The sequence below is a fragment of the Myxocyprinus asiaticus genome, chromosome 38 (assembly GCF_019703515.2).
Source record: "Myxocyprinus asiaticus isolate MX2 ecotype Aquarium Trade chromosome 38, UBuf_Myxa_2, whole genome shotgun sequence".
Classification (NCBI taxonomy): Eukaryota; Metazoa; Chordata; class Actinopteri; order Cypriniformes; family Catostomidae; genus Myxocyprinus; species Myxocyprinus asiaticus.
In genome coordinates this window covers 31,290,518-31,312,508 of record NC_059381.1, presented here as the reverse complement: position 1 = coordinate 31,312,508, position 21,991 = coordinate 31,290,518, and the positions used below count along the sequence as shown (strand labels likewise).

General features: G+C 39.8%; 1 protein-coding gene across 4 annotated transcripts; it reads right to left on the bottom strand.

Annotated features, from left to right (window-relative positions):
* Window positions 1-78: 78 nt before the first annotated feature.
* LOC127428831 (CREB3 regulatory factor-like) lies at window positions 79-21,700 on the bottom strand. 4 transcript variants are annotated; one of them, XM_051677457.1, is made up of 9 exons: window positions 21,579-21,700; window positions 10,088-10,179; window positions 9,863-9,988; window positions 7,584-8,769; window positions 5,848-6,042; window positions 5,272-5,461; window positions 4,746-4,819; window positions 4,439-4,561; window positions 79-2,857 (listed from the first exon to the last, which is right to left on the bottom strand). In XM_051677457.1, the coding sequence occupies exons 2-9, from the start codon at window positions 10,094-10,096 to the stop codon at window positions 2,739-2,741; spliced, it is 2,022 nt and encodes a 673-aa protein (XP_051533417.1). In that variant the 5' UTR covers window positions 10,097-10,179; window positions 21,579-21,700; the 3' UTR covers window positions 79-2,738. The 4 variants fall into 4 exon arrangements, with proteins under 4 accessions (XP_051533417.1, XP_051533415.1, XP_051533416.1 ...); XM_051677455.1 differs by having other exon boundaries at window positions 10,088-10,280; window positions 21,579-21,696; XM_051677456.1 differs by having other exon boundaries at window positions 10,088-10,203; window positions 21,579-21,690.
* Window positions 21,701-21,991: the final 291 nt, after the last annotated feature.

Here is a 21,991-nt window from a genome sequence, read left to right as displayed (position 1 = left end):
CATATATATATATATATATATATATATATATATATATATATATATATATATATATATATATATATATATACACACACACACACACACACACACACACACACATATATATATATATATATATTATATTCATATATATATTCAACATTTAGAATAAATCTAAAACAAAACTATCTACAAACAAACAAAAAAACTGAATAAACAACACATTGGACGGTATATATAATCTTTACTATGCTACCAAAAAATATCTTTACAAAATTCTTTTGATGTTAAAGGAAAAAATGTCCTCCCTACTTTGATCAAAGATGATATTGAAACAACAAACTTCCAGATCAAGAATAACGTCACTTTAACACGCCTTTAGCAAACTATACAATTGCACCAGGAGGAGCTTTTTCAGAACAAAGTCGCAACAGCCATAAAATATGTTGGTAAGGTAAAGCTATCCCTTCCAGATGTTTACTCTTGACTTTGCAGTTTGGGGTTATAACTGTATTTAATTTTCATATTAAATCTTTTTTGGATGAGAATTTTAACTGACAATGCCTCTTTAAACAACAAAGATTTTTCTTTTCAGGGTAAGTGACCACAAAAACTTCAGAATTTTCTTATTTGTACGGGCAACGCAGAATGGAAAGATAAAGGCAATCTCTACAAAAATATATGGAATATAACATTTTCAAGAATACCCAAGGGTAAGAAGATACAGCATAGAAATATTTTATGCTGAGAAACATATTTCAAAAACGTGGCATATCTTAATATTCTGTGCGTGAATTAGTGTGTGTACAAACTAGAAACAAGACAAGGACTTAATTTCGCATCATTTTTGTATATTCATTCTCCTCTACAAATTGAACTATTTAAAGAATGGTAAACCTTTTGTTTTTCTGATCATGTCTTATATGGGCAAAATATAAGCATCTCCTTTAACTTAATAGCTAATTTTCTTTCTTCGAGGGAGGGGAACTGAACTGCTGGAACTAACTAGGTACCATTTTTTTCAAAGCAAGATATTTGAGAACATAAGAACAGTACAAAATTCTACAAGGATGCAAATGAATGCTTCTTTCTGTAGAGAATTGGACCCAAGCAAATTTCACAGTTGGGTAAAAATTCCTGACCCTACCATTTGTCCTACATTCAATACGGTGTCAGGTAAGCTGTGCAAAACCTTACTTAGACTGGCTAGTTGCCATTTTAAAGTTGCATGTGTCTTTGGTACAAAAACAAAACAATCAAAAAATAGTGTGCAAATCTTGTTTCTTTCTTTTTTTCTTCGTATTTTACATGTGAATATTTCTTATATTACGACACGGCCAACCCCGTCGCATCTTAAATGAAGTACCGAAAAACCAAAGTAAATATTTTTCAGAGCCATCTTATGATACAAAGCACAGACTCTGTGGCATACATCTATATTTTTCATGTTCCTATGTACATTCAGAGTATCTTTATAGAGCTGAAATACATTACAAACCCACAAGTGCAACTTTCCCCTGTAATGACTCGACGTCTTGTCTTCTGCAAAATGGTCCTTTAGCTCTCGATTGAGTTTTATTAACTCCACAATAACAAGGCACAATGAATCTTACTTTTATAAAGTACAAATATAAACAGAACCCAATCTGGGAATCAACTTTTAAGCCCCTTCAATTGAGAATTTGCAAAACAACATCAAGGGTGATTTGATGTGAGGGCACTTCAACCAAGCTTATAAAGGAAAAGGTTTCTTATGGTTTCATCAGTGGATAATAATAACAACTCTGTCTATTTACAATATGGGATTGAACTGACCATCTGCTCAAGTCAAAGAAAACAGAAAAAGCTCTCTCTCTTTCTCTCTCCACCCTTGGACAATCAAAAGACTATGGAAAAGGGCCCCCAAGGCCTATTTCCACACCTAGTACTCTCTTGACGCATTCTTGTCCTACTTATATACACTGAACGTCAGTAAATACGAGCTGTTCTCGGTTAAACATTGATATTCGTGTGATTCTGTATTTGCCTTGCTATTGTTATGGTTGGTGAGTAAAGGTCTATTTAGATTGATCCTCAAAATTCCTACAATAGTAGGAAAAGCAAAGCCTAACAGGAATTCCACCTGGACTCTTCTGTCCTCAGTTGAGAATTTAATAAGTGTAAAAACTAGGCCGAACTAGGGTGAAATCATATATGCCGCATTCAACAACTCAAAGTCTGCATTTACACCTTTTTGACCTCTAAATCAAAGGACCGAATACCTCCGTAGTTTGTTTGCAGAGTTCACCTCTGCTTTCTACAACCCTAAAAGGGATAGTTCACACAACTGATGGGTGAATTACCACTTTTAAGGGAATTTGACAAATTTAGCTGGACGCAAGAGGAAAAGGGCTACAGCAAGAACTGGTGCTCATCATTTTGCTTGTTTTCTATCTCATTTTTAGGAGGTATGTGGTATATTGGCTTTTACATTTGCAACATGTCGGCCTGTTGATGGAGATACCAGCCACATGCACACATGATAGGAAACAGACTACTGAGTGCAAAGGTTAACTACTAGTTTCATTTCCATTCCAAGAGGTGAATATATACATACGTATGCACAATCGAGCGGGTATCGTATGCATGTATTCACTTTACATGTGAGGATTCGTCTCCAAGTGAAATGGACATGCAGAGAGTTGGGCCGTTACAGTGTGGGACAAGAATGGCGCAGATGGCTTTGTGTGTGCTCCGAGGTGCCTGCCAGCTTGGCTCTACACCTTCGATGTGGGCACACGCAACCCCACCAGTCCTCCGGTGGGATCCCCTTTGCCAGTGTTCTCCAGGATCTGATTCACGAAGTCTGAAGTCTGGCCAGCCACTGGTGGCTGCACTGCAAGAACAAAACAATTGAGAAGCCATTAGTTTTTAGTTTTCATATTAGTTATTAGTTGTTGTTTTTTTTAAATGTTATAGTAAACAGTTGTTACACTGCTGTTTCTCTGTTAAGTGTTACATATAGTGGTTTGGCCCTATATTGCACAGTGTCGACTCTGGATAACAAACTCATTTTTTTCACTTTGCAAGCGCACGATGCATTTAATATGGCAATAAAATGCTTGATAATAAAGGGATTACGTTTGAATTTAACAACAAAATGCTTTTTCTTGGTCAAAATATGTCTGTTTGGCTCCACCTCTACTGAATCTCCAGCGCCACAGAAAAAGATTTTGTTTGTGCACAGCTCTGTTCTGAGGACATGTAAGGCAGTTCTGTACTCGCTTCACAAATTTAATCTCATGCACAAAATACACCAATCAGCCGCAACATTAAAACCACTTGCCTAATATTGTGTAGGTCCCCCTCGTGCCACCAAAACAGCACCAAGAAACGCATCTCATGATATTCTTCTCACCACAATTGTACAGAGTGGTTATCTGAGTTACTGTAGACTTTGTCAGTTCGAACCAGTCTGGCCATTCTCTGTTGACCTCTCTCATCAACGAGGCATTTCTGTCCACAGAACTGCCACTCACTGGATGTTTTTTGTTTTTGGCACCATTCAGAGTAAATTCTAGAGACTGTTGTGCATGAAAATCCCAGAAGATCAGCAGTTACAGCTGGCACCAAAAAAATAGTGAAATAGTGAATTTTCAATTCATTATAAGTAAGCATTTCTGCTTTCCTTCGCCTGCAGGGTTTCATCTCAGGGGACGAACAGAAACCTCAAGTTTTTTTTTTTTTTTTTTGCAAAAACAATACCAAACCATTCAATTCTGACATCTGAAATTTTTTATATTTTCTTCATTATGTGTAGCATTCATGTTACTATTGGCTAAAGCATTTCTGAAAGACTGAACCAGACTGAACACAGCGCAGCGGTCAAAGATGTCCGTCCAGCACATGTTTACATAGGAAAACACCTGAAAAACAGTGTGGACAGGCGGCTTCACATGACACAGCTCTCAAAGGTAGCCTTTTGTTTTAAATGATTGTAGGTAAATATCCATTTCAACCAGTGCTCTGTTTCATCTCATATTCCAATTTAGTTTTACTAAGTGAACTAATCGGACTAACCCGTCTGGCCAATTCACTGAAAAGAACTGACTCAAAAGAATGATTCATTCATGAATCGTGCATCCCAAGTTCTGACTCTACACAGCTGACAGAAATACGAGAAACACATAAAGGCTGCTAATATTGTCAGTCAGAGAAATAGTGGAATCGGTTTATTGGATTATTTTTTTAAGGGTCTCGGGGAAAATTCAGATTCTACAATTGTTCGAGTCAAGACCGAGTCCATGACAACATCAAGACAAAAATATATTGTCTTGAAACAGAGTCCGGTCTCGAGTACTACAACACTGCAAGGTTGCCCCCATGAAAGAATGATGAAAAACAGAAGAAAAAAAAATGGTGCTCTTTAAATTCATGTAGGCATTTTTTTATTATGAACTCAAGAAGATTTTCTTACCTAGGGTTTCCTCAATAAGTTTGTCCAGCTTCTCGGTCATGCTTGTTTCTTTATCATGCGAGATATCCTGAACTCTGCTGACTATTTCCTCTTTGATTGCATTAATCACAAACAGCAATCGATCTGAAAATTAAGAAAATCCCATTAGTGCCTTTTTTTTGGTATCTATAGACATTTGATTAGCTAACAATGCAACAATAATGGTGCTGTTTTAAAGACTCATAAAGTAGTTTACGTCAGCTCAGGACGAGACTATCTGCAACATACTATCTGAAGTTTTTTTTTATTCCATTTCGAAACAATGTACCGTATTCAGTGCCAAGTCCCCATAACTTGACTTTGTTGGCCTCATACTGAGCTTTCTTCTTCAGTCTGCAGGCCCTGGAGGAGAAAAGCATACAGAAGAATCAGGAAGTGTGTTTTTTTTTACTACATACTTCTGCAACAGGAACATTTTAAACTACATTGATAAAGCTATCAAATTGTCTTGTTTCGTCCAACAAGAATAGATATAATTTTTGTGATAAGAAACCAAAGATCTCAGATACATGTTGCAAGGATTTAATGGTAATGATAATGGCAAGAAGTTTAGAAGGTGCAGTGTGCAATTTCTAGATTAAAATTGTGAAATGCGTCACCCATGCAAAACTCGCCACTACAGGGCTACAGGTTTCTATTATATTCTGGTGCCAAGATGTGGCTCTGGTACCCCACACGGTGCCTCAGTACACTGCCCTAAGTCAAAAGAGCCAACTCCCATGTCCAGACTATGGGGTGTTGAGTTTGAGAAATGAATGTGGTTCAACCAAGAAGTAATGAAGATACGGTTTTACCTGGATGCAAGCTTGTTCTTCTCCTTTCGAGAGCGAGGACGAGCAGTTAATGGCAGCTCACTTACAGGTGTCAGGTCACTGATGACTTTATTGAGCTTCCGAAGTTCATTGCCAATCTGGAGCAGCTTTCGTGGGTTTGGAGTAAGATCTTCCACATCCGTCCGACGCGATTTCTTTAATGTGTATTTTCCTGTCATTCAAATATTGTCGTTAAACATCAGGTTTAAGAGGAGTCAAAAAGACTTGCTGTAAGTAGAAATATGTTCAATATAATTGCTAGGATAGGTAGGTTCTGTCAATCAGCATCTCTTAATTCAGAAGTAAAGGACACAATAAAAGCAGTAATTGACTAAAAGTCCCAAAAGTTCAGTTTTGATTCTATGGGATCTTTCAGCTAGAAAAACTTATATTTTAAACTCATTATCTTATAGAGATCCCTGCTATGACTAATAAACCGAATGGCTACTATTATTGTAGGTGAAATTGTGAATAATTGATCGTTTCCAATGATGACAACATACAACAAGTCTCCATAAATGTTAAGAGGGAACCTATGATAAAGACAGCACGTCTCACCATGGTGCAGCCCATTGTTTTGGTACATGTTGCTGGGCAGAGTGTCTCTGTCCCACTCGGAGGGTTTGAGCATGCGCTCTTGTTTGGATGGGATGAGCTGCTCACTGTACTCCCAAAAGTATCGGCGCTTACCCCTCTTCCTGGAAATCCCAGGAGTAAGGCCTTTGACATCTTCAACCATATCAGCATCACATCCTGCTTGAACAAGTGGACAGGAATGAGATGAAGGAAGTAACAAAAATATATGAACTGTCCTTAACCTGCACTGATAGCATAACTAAATCATTTTTAAAATCTATCAAATTCTTAATTCAACCATAATCAGTCACAAGCTTGGTCTAGATACAAGTAGCTTAACAAATACATTTGTGGGCAACAGACATGAAGGTTTTTACCAGGGATGGATGCTAAAACAACTTTATAAGACTGAGAACAAGTACTGATACTTCTGTTTCGGTACTTTCCGTGACCATTATTTTTAGAAACACCACAACTTTCAGGTACAGTACAGCAAGCCTAATGATTTAAAGTGTGTTATATTCATCAGTGATTAACTCCAACATTGAATATAGGAATTATAGCCAAGCAATAACATATAACTACGTAAATTAGATTACAATGTTTGCAAACAAACATTTTGCAACACTTCCGGATTACTTCCGTTTTTGATTCACGCTTGATTCAAACTGAGCTGGCTATCTAAAAAAATAATTAAAAGTTGACAAAAAGGTGGAGATTTGGAACCTTTTGAATTTGAAATTAGTTTTGTCAATGTTTTGAAAAATAAACTACATTTATTTTTCACTATAAACTATGTCACTTTATAATAACTTTCATTAATAACATTACAAATATCCTTACATTATATAATAGCTCTTTTTGAAACAATAAATCTTAAATCATTTGAACTATAGCACTGCTCAAATTCTGAAGAACCCTTTAAGTCCAGTTGCTTGTTGTGTGATTGTCACAATAATTTGTCCTAATTTCTTTTACGTATAACAAGCGTAAGAGCTTATGTTATTTTAACTGCTTCAAATAACTTCTATATGAACTGATTTGCTGAAATTAATAAAATTTGCAAACACTACTTGACAGCAATGGCATTCTAAGAGAATGCACATGATGTATTTGCTTAGATCTAAGCCTGAGTGCACTCCATTTACGCTTTGCACTTGCTTGGTGGCACTAAATTGTGTACCTCCAAAACACTGACAGTTTGTCTTCTGCTGCTGAGGTGTCTTAAGGCTAAAGTATGCTTCGGTTTTCCAATTACTGTTCCATCCCACACCTAGTACACGTAGTGTAAATTTCTAAAGACTGTCAGCATGTCAGCGGTTACATGTTTGTGTAACCTTGCATGCACTTGGAGTTGATTGTGCTAAGAAGTATCACAAAGCAGTCAAATTGTGTATGCGCTGAAGGTGTCCATACAGGCTCGTGGTCATGAGTACACTTTGAAAGTGCTCAACCATGTATCACACGGAAAAGCACGTAAAAAGCACAGAAAAGCAAAACATACCCTAGCATTTAGTGTGGCAGTGTTTATGAAATTTAGGTACGGATGTAGCTTGGTATCAGAAAGTTTTTCAAAGCTACCAGTACTTGAATAAGTATCAGACATATAAAGATATTAGTATACATGTTGCTGCATCTCTAGTTTTTACCATTATAAGCATTTGTTGATAACAACATCAAGAAAAAATTGAAAAAGATTGAAATATGTAGTTTTGCACCTGGCTCGGAGAATGCATCGCTAACATAATCTTCTTTGTCACCCTCATAGTCCTCATCCTCCTCGTCCTCGTCCTCATCATTTTCGGAGAGCTCATGTTCACTGCTGAACCCTTCATCATGGTCTTCATCATCAAGGTCCAGTGCCACCTCCTCTTCTTCCTCATCTTCCCCTTCATCTTCCTCCTCTTCCTCCTCTTCCATGTCAGCAGTTGCTTTCGCTGCCAGCTTAGCCCTGGTTAAGAACAACGAATAGTTGTGCTCTTCCTCCTTCTTTTTGTCAGCGGCAGAAGTGTCGGCTCCAAGGGCACTCACGGTGAGCAAGGTTTCACTGCCGGCAGCTGCAGGAAACTGTAATTCGTGTGGCACTGCTCTCAGTGACCCTACCTCAGGGCCAGCGGATACCTCTCGTTTAGGGGTCTCCACTCTCTTTTCGCAAGCCAGGGGGCTGACAGAAGATGTGGTGTTAGTGGTGGCAACCGGGTCCTCACTGACCAGTGAAGCAGTTGACTCATGCTCCTGGACTAGAGGGGAGCTTGCAGAAACACTAACCTTCCGGATAGAGCTCTCCACCAAAGGTTTGCGTGGTACGCTGATCCGAACCTTGGCTTTGCGTACATAATCCATGTTGTTCAGCCCAGGTGGGGCTTTGGTAGGCCCCTGCAACTGGGCCTTGGCCATTGTATCAGTACTGGAGGGAACAGGCCAGGTGGCTTTCTGGGATCCCTCCGCAAAGTCCGGCAGAGGGTTGCGACTCAATGAGGCGCTGGTTGTGGAGGTGGTGAGTCTGTTGCTCTTCTTGGCCACGTTAGGAGGTGGAAGCAAAAGCTGCTTTTGACCCACCAACAAATCTGGATGGTAAAGAGTTTCGCAAACAGGCTGCGAGTCCTCACTGTTGAGTTGGGCCAGGGTGGGTGTCCGTCCTATCACCTCCTCATCCTGATAAGGGCTGGAGAAGTCATCAAGGCCCAGGAAATCTACTTCCTTGGTGCCCCAGATATCACAACTGGTGAGGTGAGTGTACTTGGTCAAGTCTTCCCAGTATGTGTCCCACTGCTCAAAGTTTGAGCTATAGGCTGGGTCGTTATCTGCCAGCTCCGGTAGATGATCCATGCTGTCCATGTCTTTGCAGTCCCCTACTGTGAAAATGTCTCCTCTAGGGCTCTGGCGACAAATCATATCCCTGTCCTGTGAACAATTAAAAAGATCACTCCTTTTATAAACAGTAGCAGACTAGAGAAACTACTGAAAGTTTTAACAGTGTCATTTTTAATCTTGCGCTATCTTGTCCCACATTTGACACTCAGTATTTTTAAATGAAAATTCAATTTCAGTCACACTAAAACAATAAGTCTTCTTTTCAAAATGTTACGTAAATGCTTTAGTCTGACTGAAATGGTCCGATTTTTGCTAAATAGCCAGTCCGATTTTTACGTGAGACTAACAGACCTAGATAATACGATTATAGTTCAGCTTAGTCCTGCATGTATACACATTAATTGGATACAACTGGCCTTGGACAAAGTCCCTTTCAAGGCAAGTCAGTCCAATCGGCATCCATTTTGGTAAGGCTTCTGAGCAGCTATTTTCTAGTGTTTACAAGTGGCATAAAAGTGCAGCTCCTTTCTACTTGAATGGGGAAAGACTGAAATCTCTAAAATGGTTAGTCAAGATTACGATCAAAGAACATATTTAAAATCAGCAGTTTAATCTGAAAACATTGATATCATAAATTGTGCTTTTTGAAATTAGATCTTGCTAAAAATGCTATTTTTCAGGCTGGTCCAGCTAATGCACATGCACATTCTCAAGTTAACTGACAGGCAATGTCTGTATCTAAAAGGTGACTGGCTCTTATAACTGTAAGGCGGAACTTCCTTTTCTACACCCACAATATATGGCGTTCCAATTTCTCCCATTCATTTTAATACAAGTGCTCTGTTTCTGGCTAAACAGCTATAACTGAGCATGTACATGTACTGACTGTTCATACTTTTACCCAGGGTTCATAAATGTACAGAGTGAAATCTCGAAACCTGACTACCCAGGATTAATTACTAACCCGGGTTAATGTTTTTCTTTGCATATTAATGAGGTAAATAACATTCCCTAACAAGACAATTGTGAAATGCTAAATTATAAGAGTGAAATATTGTCTAACTCAGGTTTTAAAGTGGCCTTAATCTGGGGTTTAAAAAGACGTCAGACCAGGGTTAAGCATAGTGTGAAAAGAATTTAAGTTTGAATACAGCCCAACAGTAATGTTGTGGTATGAACTCACCAGTTCATACATGAAGTCTGGGTCAGAGCTGTTGGCCAACATGTCTGTGCTGGTCAGTGCCTGGTCAGCAAAAGAGCAATTTTGAAAGGCATCCCCAAAGGGAGGGTCCATTGCGCTTATGCTGGGCTGTAAGAGGAACACAACAGAAGTTGTACCAGAAATCACCTACACCTATTTCGCAATATAACTCAATGGGCAGCCAAATTTGAGTGACAGGGCGCATACCTGAGGCATTGCCAAGAACAGATCTTCAGTTCCTTGACGGAATCTTTTTTGCCTCCTCTCCTGTCTCAGCACCCTGGTTCTTACATCAATCTCTGGCAGATAATGGATTTTAAGTATTAAAAAAAAAAAAGAGTTTTTGTTTTCAATATGGAGGCTTCAGCAGCACATTTAACTATGGCTGGGTTATCCTCCTCTGTTGATGGTTGTATGTGAAAAGAAGACAGAACAGAGGGGAAAGAGAGGTTAGCTAATAGAAATGTTACAATAACACATATTATCTGCACAAACATCAGCATACAAAACAGCGGACAACGCCTGCGCAGTCTGGTAAACTAGCTCTCTGTAAACAAAATGTCACTTACAAGCTGCAAACTGGCACAGACTATGAAACAATGAGGAAACAGCTGTCAAAAACAACTGTTTGCTGCCATTGGAGCAATCACAGACAGGTTCATCTCATAGACATCAATGCTGTTTTGCATCATCAAACATCCGCAGAAATAGTGGAGTTTTTCCGGAAAGGCCCGAAAAGATCCACCCATGGTCGAAAAAGTTGTCTGAAATCCATAGAGGAAGAGAAGGGAGCTCTAAATTGGATCAGTTTGATGGGCGGCAATAATGCAAGAGCGTCGAACACTGGGGCTATTTTTAAACAACCTCGGCAGCCCCCTTTCCCCTTGACTGACAGACAGCCATAGCCGGCGAGACCCGAATCGCTGGACACACTTTGCATAACAAATTAACAGAAATATGCTGGAGCATGTGAGGCTTGCGCTGGCCAGCTTCAACACAGAGCAAAACAAGTCTGCCTGTCTTGTGCTTGATGACATCATTTCCTCCTGGTGCACTGAGCAAGTCAAATAAGCGTCTTATCACCCTTTGGCTTTGTGCATGGCAGGGTTTGCATACAGCCCACAGACAGAAAGTGAGAAGAAAACACAGAAAAACATTTCCCTTTAGCACACTTCTCTTCTACTACTTACTCACTGATAGCTTACGAACCATAACGATATTTGTGTGTTTTCTGAAGAATGCGAGTGATGCTTGCCTGTGCAAAAGTTGCAGATGTTGAGGTTTTGTGTATTGCTGCCAGGACATTGCTATGCGGTTCCTAAAGTGTTCTGAATGCTATTTGGCAGTTGCTAGAATGTTCTGGTTGTTTCCAGTCACCACTCACTTTCACTGCATATTTTCCATAAAATTAAAACAAACAGTGACTGAGGCTGTCAGTCCCTAACATTCCTAACATCTTCCTTTGAGTTCCACAAAAGAATATATTTGATGACAGTTTTATATGATAGAAATGGGAAAATGTGTGACATAACCTCTTATTTTCTTTGCTGTTTTGTGTACATGGATTTTTCAGCATGCAAAAGAATTATTTCAAAATCTATGATCATGATTCTTGTGATGTATTGATCTATTATTTCCAAATCATGTTGACTTGCATTCATCAGGACAATGCTTGCTTGTTTGCTACACATGAATATCAATGTCACAGTCTATTCATCTTTTTTTCTGTTGTCTGTCTGTCTTTCTGTATATTCACAGCTTGCATCATCCACTGTGATACTAAAAGCATAGAAATTCTCAGGCTCGTTAATCAAAATGTGTATTTGTAAATAAGTTACATGTGAAGATTAATCACTTCAGAGTTATAGAGCACAACAGTCTGGTTACCGAAGTAAAAAACCCATTCATTTATCCCATAGACAAATTGGATTTCAACAATAACTTATAAACCTTTAAAGACAGACCTACTCTGAGCTACGAGGTTGTTCATCCATGGTATATGCTTCCTTTGAAGCCATCCGTCTGCTTTATCTCAACTTCATTGTTTAAAAATCGTGTTTAATAGCGAAATTGTAAACAACTACATTACCCATGGTACAGCAAACATACACCAAACAGTGAATCGTGGCCAACGAAACCTGCAAAACATGCCTCGAGCGACCGCCTACTCCCACGATGCACTGTGAATGACGTAATCCAGTCGGTCTCCCTACACCCTTAAACTACTTATATATTTGTACATATCAGCATATTTTGCAATAAACTTAAATATACTGATTCTATACTTATAATAAACAACCTAAAATCAATTGTTTTATATATTCCCATCGTTTTCTATTCAATGACATCATTCGCAATGCTTTATGTGATCGTAGTTTGTGCCCTCATGAAAGACAGTAAGTACACAATCTTGTATCTTTGTCTTTATGTCCGATTGTCAAATATTTTTTACCTCAAAATAAAGTTTGTGATACTGTGATTCACCACAGAGCTGGTTGGTTTGGTTTAAGGCTCACAACTCTTTTATGAAGGATTTTATTCAAAATTCTATGGGAGAAATGAATGGGGAAAATTCTTCCAGAACCCAGATGGCTGAAAAATTGGGTGGGTACTGTTGTGCTCTATTGTCTTTCAGACATAAGTATGTTGGGTAGAGGCATCTCCCTATTCTCCTCCTCTAATTGCAGCACTGCTGAGATAAGTTATCACAACAGGTGTATATATTATGGCAGGTTTGCTAATATAGAGAGTCCATGTCTCTTCCTCCTCCCAGTCATGTGATGACTCTTCCAAACAGCTCAGAGATACAGCAGGTCACCCAAAGCAAACTGAATTGCCCCTTACACGCAAACCAGACTAAGGATGTACATCTTGTTTTATTTTGTTGAAAAACATATTCAGATATTTCATCAGTCAGTCACGCAACGGCTGATTAAACTGCCAAAGACAGAAACCGTGGGGCTTTAATTGATAATAACAAAAAAGAATCGTACTTGACTAAACCTATGCAAAATTTTTACTAGTGATCATCCAACTTTCTCCACATAAAAGCCTACATATTAATTCAAATGTATTGCCTCTCATTTCTGTTAACTAGCCACACATTCATTTTTTTGCAGTGTGCACTTGGAGGCCACCCGTTTGTTATGCACAAGCTGAAGAATCTTAAGCGTAGGCGTGCTGTGATCAAATTGGTGGCATTTGCGCTAACACTACAGACACACTGTGGCTAATACACAGGAAGTATGAACGAAGACAGAAGAGTGCTTATTTCATGTTTAACTAAGGCTGCAGTTTAGACATAGCTTATAAGCTCCAAGCCCTGTTTCCAAAACTGTTTGACAGTGCTGCAGCATCTTAACAGGACAGTCTGAGCTAATTCCAAACAAGCTTGCATTCTGCAGTCCAGGCTTTAAATGCAGAGACTACACTGCACATTTCTTTTGTTGAAATAACAACTCGCTGCCTGCACAGATGCAAATTATCTCTCACTAAATGACAACTGAAATTATAAAAATAAGGTTGTGGATAATTGGTGTAACCTAATGATCCTTTTTGAAAACACACACCTTCATTTAACAATAGGTAGCTGAGATATTCAAGCCTTAAGGCGTGGTCACATTAACCTTTGCGCAGCGAAATTCTGCAGACAAAGATGGTTTTGGCGGATGTTGAGTTGGTGCGAAAGCAGCAAAACACTAATTGCCAAGCAGCCTCTTTTTAATGCTGCAATTTAAACTCTGCGTGACTGAAGTTTTAAAGAAACTCACCGCTAAAATTAAATCATTGTCCATTGTGAATATTCAGTGTAGCTGTGTACAAAGCACTGCCCACACAGAGGTCACTGCCAAACCAAGCAACTTCCTATTGGTCAACGTGGCAAATTCGCCTGTGAAAGTTCCCCTAACTTGAACTCAACGTGAAATCTGCGAGGGGAAATTCTTTACCACCGGAAGTCCATTGCACGGTAATCGGTATACCAATACCAATTAAATTTAATGGTTCTCGAAACTTATTTCAATCCCACAGCAAAAATCTGATAATATTGTAATGTGATATTGGACAGACTCTTTTAGCCTATTTAAAAAGTTACATTTCAATGTAAATAAAAACAAATTCCTCTGACCCTTCAAGTGGGTCAGAGGAATTTGACCCTTCAAGTGTTTCTCAATTAAGTATTTACTGCTTCAGTGTTTTTAAGTAGAGACCTAATGAAATCAGTTTTATTTTTCCCTAAATCCTGCGTTTTCCTTTTTGTTCCTTCTCAGAAATCCATGTTTTAAAGTTTAATTAATTTCATTATCGAAATGGTGTCTAATCAAATTAATTCCTAAAATGTTTAACAAATGAAAACTATTTTTAGCAAACTTTTATTCAGTAAAACAGCAGTCTTGCTAGTGATATATTGCTTAATTTTTATTATTAATATTATTTATTAATCATTTTAGTTATTATTACTACTACTACTACTACAGTGAATATTACATTTTATTATACAGTTGTAATATATTCCTGTCGCAATTTCAGGCATCTCGCTTTTATTTTGACAAATTTTTTGACTGAAGCTTAATGCCTCCAGATAAGCAGTTCACTACATGGCCCATCATCAAAGCTCAAATGCTGTGATTTAATCATATACACCGATCAGCCACAATATTAAAACCACCTGACTAATATTGTTTAGGTCCCCCTCATACCGACAAAACAGCGCCAATTGTACAGAGTGGTTATCTGAGTTACCGTAGACTTTGTCAGTTTGAACCAGTCTGGCCATTCTCTGTTGACCTCTGTCATCAACAAGGCATTTACATCCACACAACTGCCCCTCACTGGATGTTTTTTGTTTTTGGCACCATTCGGAGTAAATTCTAGAGACTGTTGTGTGTGAAAATCCCAGGATATCAACATTTACAGAAATACTCAAACTAGCCCGTCTGGCACCAACTATCATGCCATGGTCCAAATCATTGAGATCACATTTTTCCCCATTCTGATGGTTGATGTGAACATTAACTGAAGCTCCTGACCCATATCTTATGCACTGCTGCCACATGATTGGCTGATTAGATAATTGCATGGATGATTGTTGGTGTCAGATGGGCTGGTTTCAGTATTTATGTAACTGCTGATCTCCTGGGATTTTCACGCACAAGTTTCTAGAATTTACTCCGAATGGTGCAAAAAACAAAAAAACATCCAGTGAGCTGCAATTCTGTGGATGGAAATGCCTTGTTGATGAGAGAGGTCAACAGATAATGGCCAGACTTGTTCGAACTGACAAAGTCTACAGTAACTCCGATCTGTACAATTGTGGTGAGAAGAACAGAATCTCAGAATGCTATTCCGAGATGTGGGTCTGCGCTGTTTTGGCGAAACAAGGGGGACCTACACTATATTAGGCAGGTGGTTTTAATGATGTGGCTGATCGGTGTAAATATCATGTATAGTCTACATGTGATGCGCGCTTCACAATGGATTGGTGCTGTACTTTGTCATCTCATACAACAAAAATAAAAATTCGTATTGTCTGTGGAGTTTCCAGTGTGAGTATGTGCGGTCGGCTTCACACATTCACTTTAAAGCATGCAGCTCATGCATACTAAGATTGCAGCTTTTCGTGGTTTAATAATCATCCTAGGACACGTGAAATGCTCACGTCAAATTTGAATGTGAGCATTTGGATGCAATTGTGTGTTAGTCAGACAACGTGCTGTATCTAATTGAGTCAGTGCTTGGTACTACCAGTACTGCATAAAAATGGTATTGTTTTAATTTATTTTTCAAATCATATCAAATCCCTTTATTGTCACTCAACTATATACACAAGTGCAACAGTGGGAGAAAGTCTTGGGTGCAGTTCCGAACAACACAGCAGTCATGACAGTGATGAGACATACACCAATTTACAATAAACATCAGATTTACACAACACAATTTACAAATAATAATATACAAATGTACATTATACAATACACACAATACAGAACACACATACACAAAAAGAGAATAGTATATATACACAATAAAAATAGTATATATATAAAATATACAGTAGGTTGTATTGTGCTGTGTTGACATTCAGGCTGTCGGTTGATAGTCAGTTGCCAGTGTGTTTTTAAGAGAGAATATTATTTATGACAGTCCAGTGTAAGATTAATAAAGTGCAGTGCTGATGTATTTTGATCGTGAGAGATCAAGAGTTCAAAACTCTGATTGCTTGGAGGAATAAGCTGTTATGGAGTCGGCCAGTGCGGGTCCTGATGCTGCGATACCGCCTGCCTGATGGTAGCAGTGACAGCAGCCCATGGCTCGGGTGGCTGGAGTCTCTGATGATCCTCCGAGCTTTTTTCACACATCGCCTGGTGTATATGTCCTGGAGGGAGGGAAGCTCACCTCCGATGATGTCTGGCAGTTCGCACCACCCTTTGCAGGGCTTTGCGGTTGAGGGCAGTGCTGTTGCCGTACAAGGCAGTGATGCAGCCAGTCAGGATGCTCTCTACAGTGCTGGTGTAGAACCGTGTGAGGATGTGGTGGTTCATTCCAAACTTCCTCAGCCATCTCAGGAAGAAGAGGCGCTGGTGAGCCTTCTTCACAACGGCCTCAGTGTGGATGGACCATGTGAGTTCCTCAGTGATGTGGACACCGAGGAACTTGAAGCTGCTGACTCTCTCCACCAGTGCTCCATTGATGGTGATGGGGCTGTGTTCTCTGTCTTTTCTCCTGAAGTCCACCACAAGCTCCTTGGTCTTGCTAATGTTGAGGGAGAGGTTGTGCTCCTGACACCAGCGTGTCAGAGTGTGCACCTCCTCTCTGTAGGCTGTTTCTTCATTGTCAGTGATCAGACCTACCACCGTCGTATCATCAGCAAACTTAATGATGGCATTGGAGCTATGTGTTGCCACACAGTCATGTGTGTACAGGGAATACAGGAGTGGGCTGAGAACACAGCCCTGTGGGGCTCCAGTGTTGAGGGTCAGTGATGAGGACATGTTGCTGCCCATTCTAACCACCTGGCGTCTGCTTGACAGGAAGTCCAGGATCCAGCTGCACAGTGAGCTGTTTAAGCCCAGAGCCTGGAGGTCACTATGGTGTTGAATGCTGAGAGGGCACTATGGTGTTGAATGCTGAGCTGTAGTCTACAAACAGCATTCTCACATGTGTTCCTTTTTTCCAGGTGGGAGAGATCAGTGTGTAGTGTAGGTGCAATGGCATCATCAGTGGAGCGATTGATGTGATATGCAAACTGCATTGGGTCCAGTGAGGTGGGCAGCACAGAGCAGATGTAATCTCTGATTAGTCTCTCAAAGCATTTGCTGATGATGGGGGTCAGAGCAACAGGACGCCAGTCATTTAAGCAAGTGATTTTGGATTGCTTTGGTACAGGCACAATGGTGGACGTTTTAAAGCATGTGGGGACTACAGACAAAGAGAGGGAAAGGTTGAAAATGTCCATAAAAACACCAGCCAGTTGGTTCGCACACGCTCTGGTGACGCAGCCCAGAATGCCGTCTGGACCCGCGGCTTTACGGATATTCACCCGTCAGAAGGATCGGGTTACATCCGCTACAGAGATGGAGAGTGAACTAACCTCTGTAGCTTCGGCCGCAAGAGCTCTCTCCGCGAGGGCGGTGTTATTTCCCTCAAAATGAGCATAAAAAAGTATTAAGCTCATCCGGGAGAGAGGCAGCGGTGTTCACGGCAGAGTTTTTATTCCCTTTAAAGTCTGTGATGATATTAATTCTCTGCCACATGCTTCTAGAGTCGGTGGTGTTGAACTGTCCTTCAGTCTTGTCCCTGTATTAGCATTTGGCTGCTCTGATAGTTTTGCGGAGGGCATAACTGGCTTGTTTATGCTCCTCCGCATTCCCAGAGTTAAAAGTGGAGGTCTGTGCATTAAGTGCCGCACAAACATCGCTATTAATCCATGGTTTCTGGTTAGGGTAGATCCGTATTGTTTTGATCGGTACAACATCCTCTATGCACTTGCTGATGCAACACGTTATGCTATCAGCGTATACCTCGATGTCGTCATCAGAGGCGGACCGGAACATCTCCCAGTCCACGTGATCAAAACAGTCTCGTAGCATAGAATCTGATTGGTCCGACCAGCACTGGATCGTTCTGAGGGCGGGTGCTTCCTGTTTCAGTTTCTGCCTGTAAGCGGGCAGAAGCAGAACGGAAGAGTGGTCCGATTTGCCAAATGGTGGGCAGGGGAAGGATTTGTAGCCATCCCGGAAGGGAGAGTAGCAATGGTCCAAAAACCGGTCCCGTCGTGTGTTGAAACTGATGTGTTGGTAGTATTTTGGTGCTATTGACTTGAAATTGGCTTTGTTAAAGTCCGCAATCTCAGCTCGCAAAGCTCGTTGTCCAGAGACTGAACATTTGCCAGTAGAATACTGGGTAGCGGGGGTCGATTTGCACAACGTTTTAGTCTGATGAGAACACCGGCTCCCCTTCCCCTTTTCCAGCTGCATTTCCGCGGCCGGGCTGCCCAGACAAAGGGCTCCGCTGTCGTGTTTGTAAACAGCGGGTCGGCATTGAGGTATTTAAAGTCCGGTTTTCGGTGTGCTATTGCAGAACCAATGTCCAAAAGTGTTTGTCTATCATAGACAATAAGGCAGACAACATCCAAGACAAAAAACATAAGAATTGTAGACAAAACAAACAAAAAAACTGCAACACTGAGTCGGAGCTCGCAATGCAGCAGCCATACTCAGCACCATCTTGAGCCTTTTTTTTACCGGTACCTTTGACATCCCTATTTGTAGCATAATGTAGATTACCACAAAAAATTATTATGACTCCCTCATTTATTAAAAAATAAATAAATAAATAAATAAAAAATAAAAAAAAATGGGGCCAGTCCATAAATGCTAAAATACACATAGTTTCAAAAATATAGCCACTAGATGTAAACATTATACATTTTAACACAACTTTAGTGTGATAAAATTGCTTACTAACCTTAGCTGTGTAAAGTTATATCCAACAGGGTTACCTTGTTTTCATGTCAACAAATATGCACTGGATATACCCTTACACAGATAAGGTTAGTAAACAATGTGTGATGAGGAGGAAGGTGTGGACGCTTGGCACTGAATCATCCCAATCAGCCGGGAGAGGGATAAAGAGGAGCCAGAGACGCCAGTTCGAGAGTGAGAGATGCCCGAAGCTGTGTGTGTGTGCGCACGTCAGTGTTTATGTTGTGTTTTATTAAAAGTCTTTTTGACTGTTCATCCATTTCCCGACCTCCTTACTGTAAAACAAAAGACCTTTCTGTTACACTGGTGCCAAAACCCTGGAAGGAGGAAGGACAGCAGCGGGGACCAGGTGAACAATCCACATCAGACATTTAATTAACACTTTTCAGTGTTTAAAAAAAGCTTGCTTTTCAGCAGACACATTCAACATAAAGACACCCACACCAACACAAACACAGGTTTGTGCATCTCCCTCTCTCTCTCGTGCTTACTGGCGTCTCCGTCTCCTCTTTATCCCTCTCCCGGCTGATTGGGATGATTCAGTGCCGGGCGTCCAACCTTACGGCCGGCCACGCCCTCCTCTTCATCACACAATGTTATCACACTAAACTCAAGTTAATACATATAATGTTTACATCTTGTGGCTATACTTTTAAAACAGCCCCATTCGCTTCCATTGTAAGAACCTAGCTTATATATATATATATATATATATATATATATATAAATGATGTACTAGTCTAAATACATTTTGTGGAAAACTAAATTATGCCACATATGCTTTTAATTGATCTTAACTTGTATTGAACCTGCAATATTCCTTTAAATTTGCTACATCACATAATTGTAAACTTATTCAAACTAGGGTAAGATTAGCTAGCTACTTATTATAATGCAAATAATTCAGGAAGTGCATGTCTTCTGTTAATCCTTGAACTTTTCTTAGACAAATATCAGATAGAGTTTATAGCAAGGACAGTCAAATCCACTGCATCCACTATCAGTACAGGCCTATTCAAGTTCCCATTCAAGGCTCCTGTCATAATATTGTTTTCTACATTCATTGTGCTTTCACTGATCGTGTGTGCAGCAAGCAACATGTGCATTCATAATAATCCCGAATGTATAACAAGCTCAAAGCCCTAAAGCTACCAGGTGTAATATGTTCTGCTTCCTGTAGGTGACCACCCCCGCAATGTTTACATGAAGACAGAATGACCTACTAAACATCACGTATCGACTGCTTAAATAGGCACACTTCTGAAGCTTCTCGGATTAACTATATCAGCAGAAAATATATTATATAAATACAATGAATGCTACTTTAAATATTACAGTAACGTGTGAAAAATGGGCGAGACCATATCTGACCTACTAACAGTTTACAACACTCGAACTCAACATGGCCCCCTTCGAAAACAAATCGAGTCAACCAAACATGCTGCGACTTTGCGCCAACGCCCACGCTTTTCCGTTCTGTGATTGACTGTATGCAAATTAATAGCCCGCCTCCGCGTAGAAATGATTGCTCACGCTTGTTGTCAATCAAGCACAATTCTCGCATGAACTAACCGCGTTCGGTTGAAGCGACAAGCAACAAACAACATCGAAGGCCTCCCCACGTTACGTAAACAGATGGAATGCAAAACATTATTCCCTCGTAAACTTTTATATTACTGACAAACACTCAATTATTTACTATTTATGTTGCGACGTGCAAACGGACAATATCTTACGGTAAACTGACTCGATCAAACGGCTCAGAGATTAATTTAAAAAAAAAACACGAAAATCTCATTTTAAAGGTTAAAGTTCCTTTTGCTGCATAATTGAAACACGCTTATTACGAACACTTCGGATGGTTGTTGATGTACCATAAGCATAATGGAAACAGTAGAAACTACCATGTTTGTATCCCACTTCGCATCGTGGTAATGGGGGGCGTGTATCCTTCTAGAATTGATGGGGTTAATTCTAGTCAGACACCGTTAAGTCATTATATATCAGTAAAGATTTTTACAATAAGGCCTTAAATCACTTGACCACTTCGACTGATATATCAATAACACCTTTACTCGTTTGTGTTTATGATAAACGGGTGAATACAACTTTCAATCAGCAGTCCAAGTGCACCATCTGTGCATTTCTGTGACATATGCCTAATTTATTGCTGATAATATCACTTCATACTTTAAATGCATGGTTATGCTGCTTCAAACTGTCTTTTACGAACGCCTTAACTTCCTTTAAAATGAATTTTCCAAGTTCAACCAATGGATTTTGTAGCAGTTCGATAAAGCTCCTGCCTAAAACGTTATGTCCAGTAAATTAATCATTGTTTCAACAGCAAGTAAGCATTCTTCTGTTAGTGTTTTGGTAGGTAATTGAAAGCTAGCGACCAGCATCTGCTCCACTTACTCAGCAACAGTGACTGGCCAGCTAAGCAACAACAGGAAAACATATTAATCTGCTAAAACAAGTGGGCACCTAAAGCATAGGGACCCCAAAATCGCGCAGTCTGTGTAAGAAATAGCTTAGAATAGGTTAGTGCTGAAAGAGGAACTAAAGAGCTGTTTTCACACTATGGCCTCCGCCCCCTCCCCTCTTCTAGCGAAACGTAGCCCGAGAGCTAACTAGAAGAGACAATGTTTTTATCATCCTTAAACAAATATCTTTACACACTTCACAGCGCTGGCATAGTTAAAAAGACAACTCACCTTTAAGTCAGCCATATACTAGTTAAAAAAAAAAAAAGATAGTGACTGCGAGTTTATTCGTCTTTAGGAAAACTTCATGTCATTTCTTCTCTATCCACGCCGTCTTCCTCTCTCTCTGGTTTGTTTTGTTTATCTTCTTCCTGACGGGTTCCTGGAAAGCGCGTGACTCCCCAGTCACATGCTTTTCCGCGGGCCAATCAGGGCGAGCGCTGCGTTCTGACCCAAAACAAGGCCGAACTACAGTATGTTGATTTATAATTTTAATGTTTATCTTAATATTTATGTATTTAAAATGACTAATATGGACACAACAAATATAAGGTACATATATTTTTTAATTCTCATTAACCCTATAAGACACGCATTTTTGATAAGAAAATCAATAACAAGATCAATTTTAATAAAATCAATAA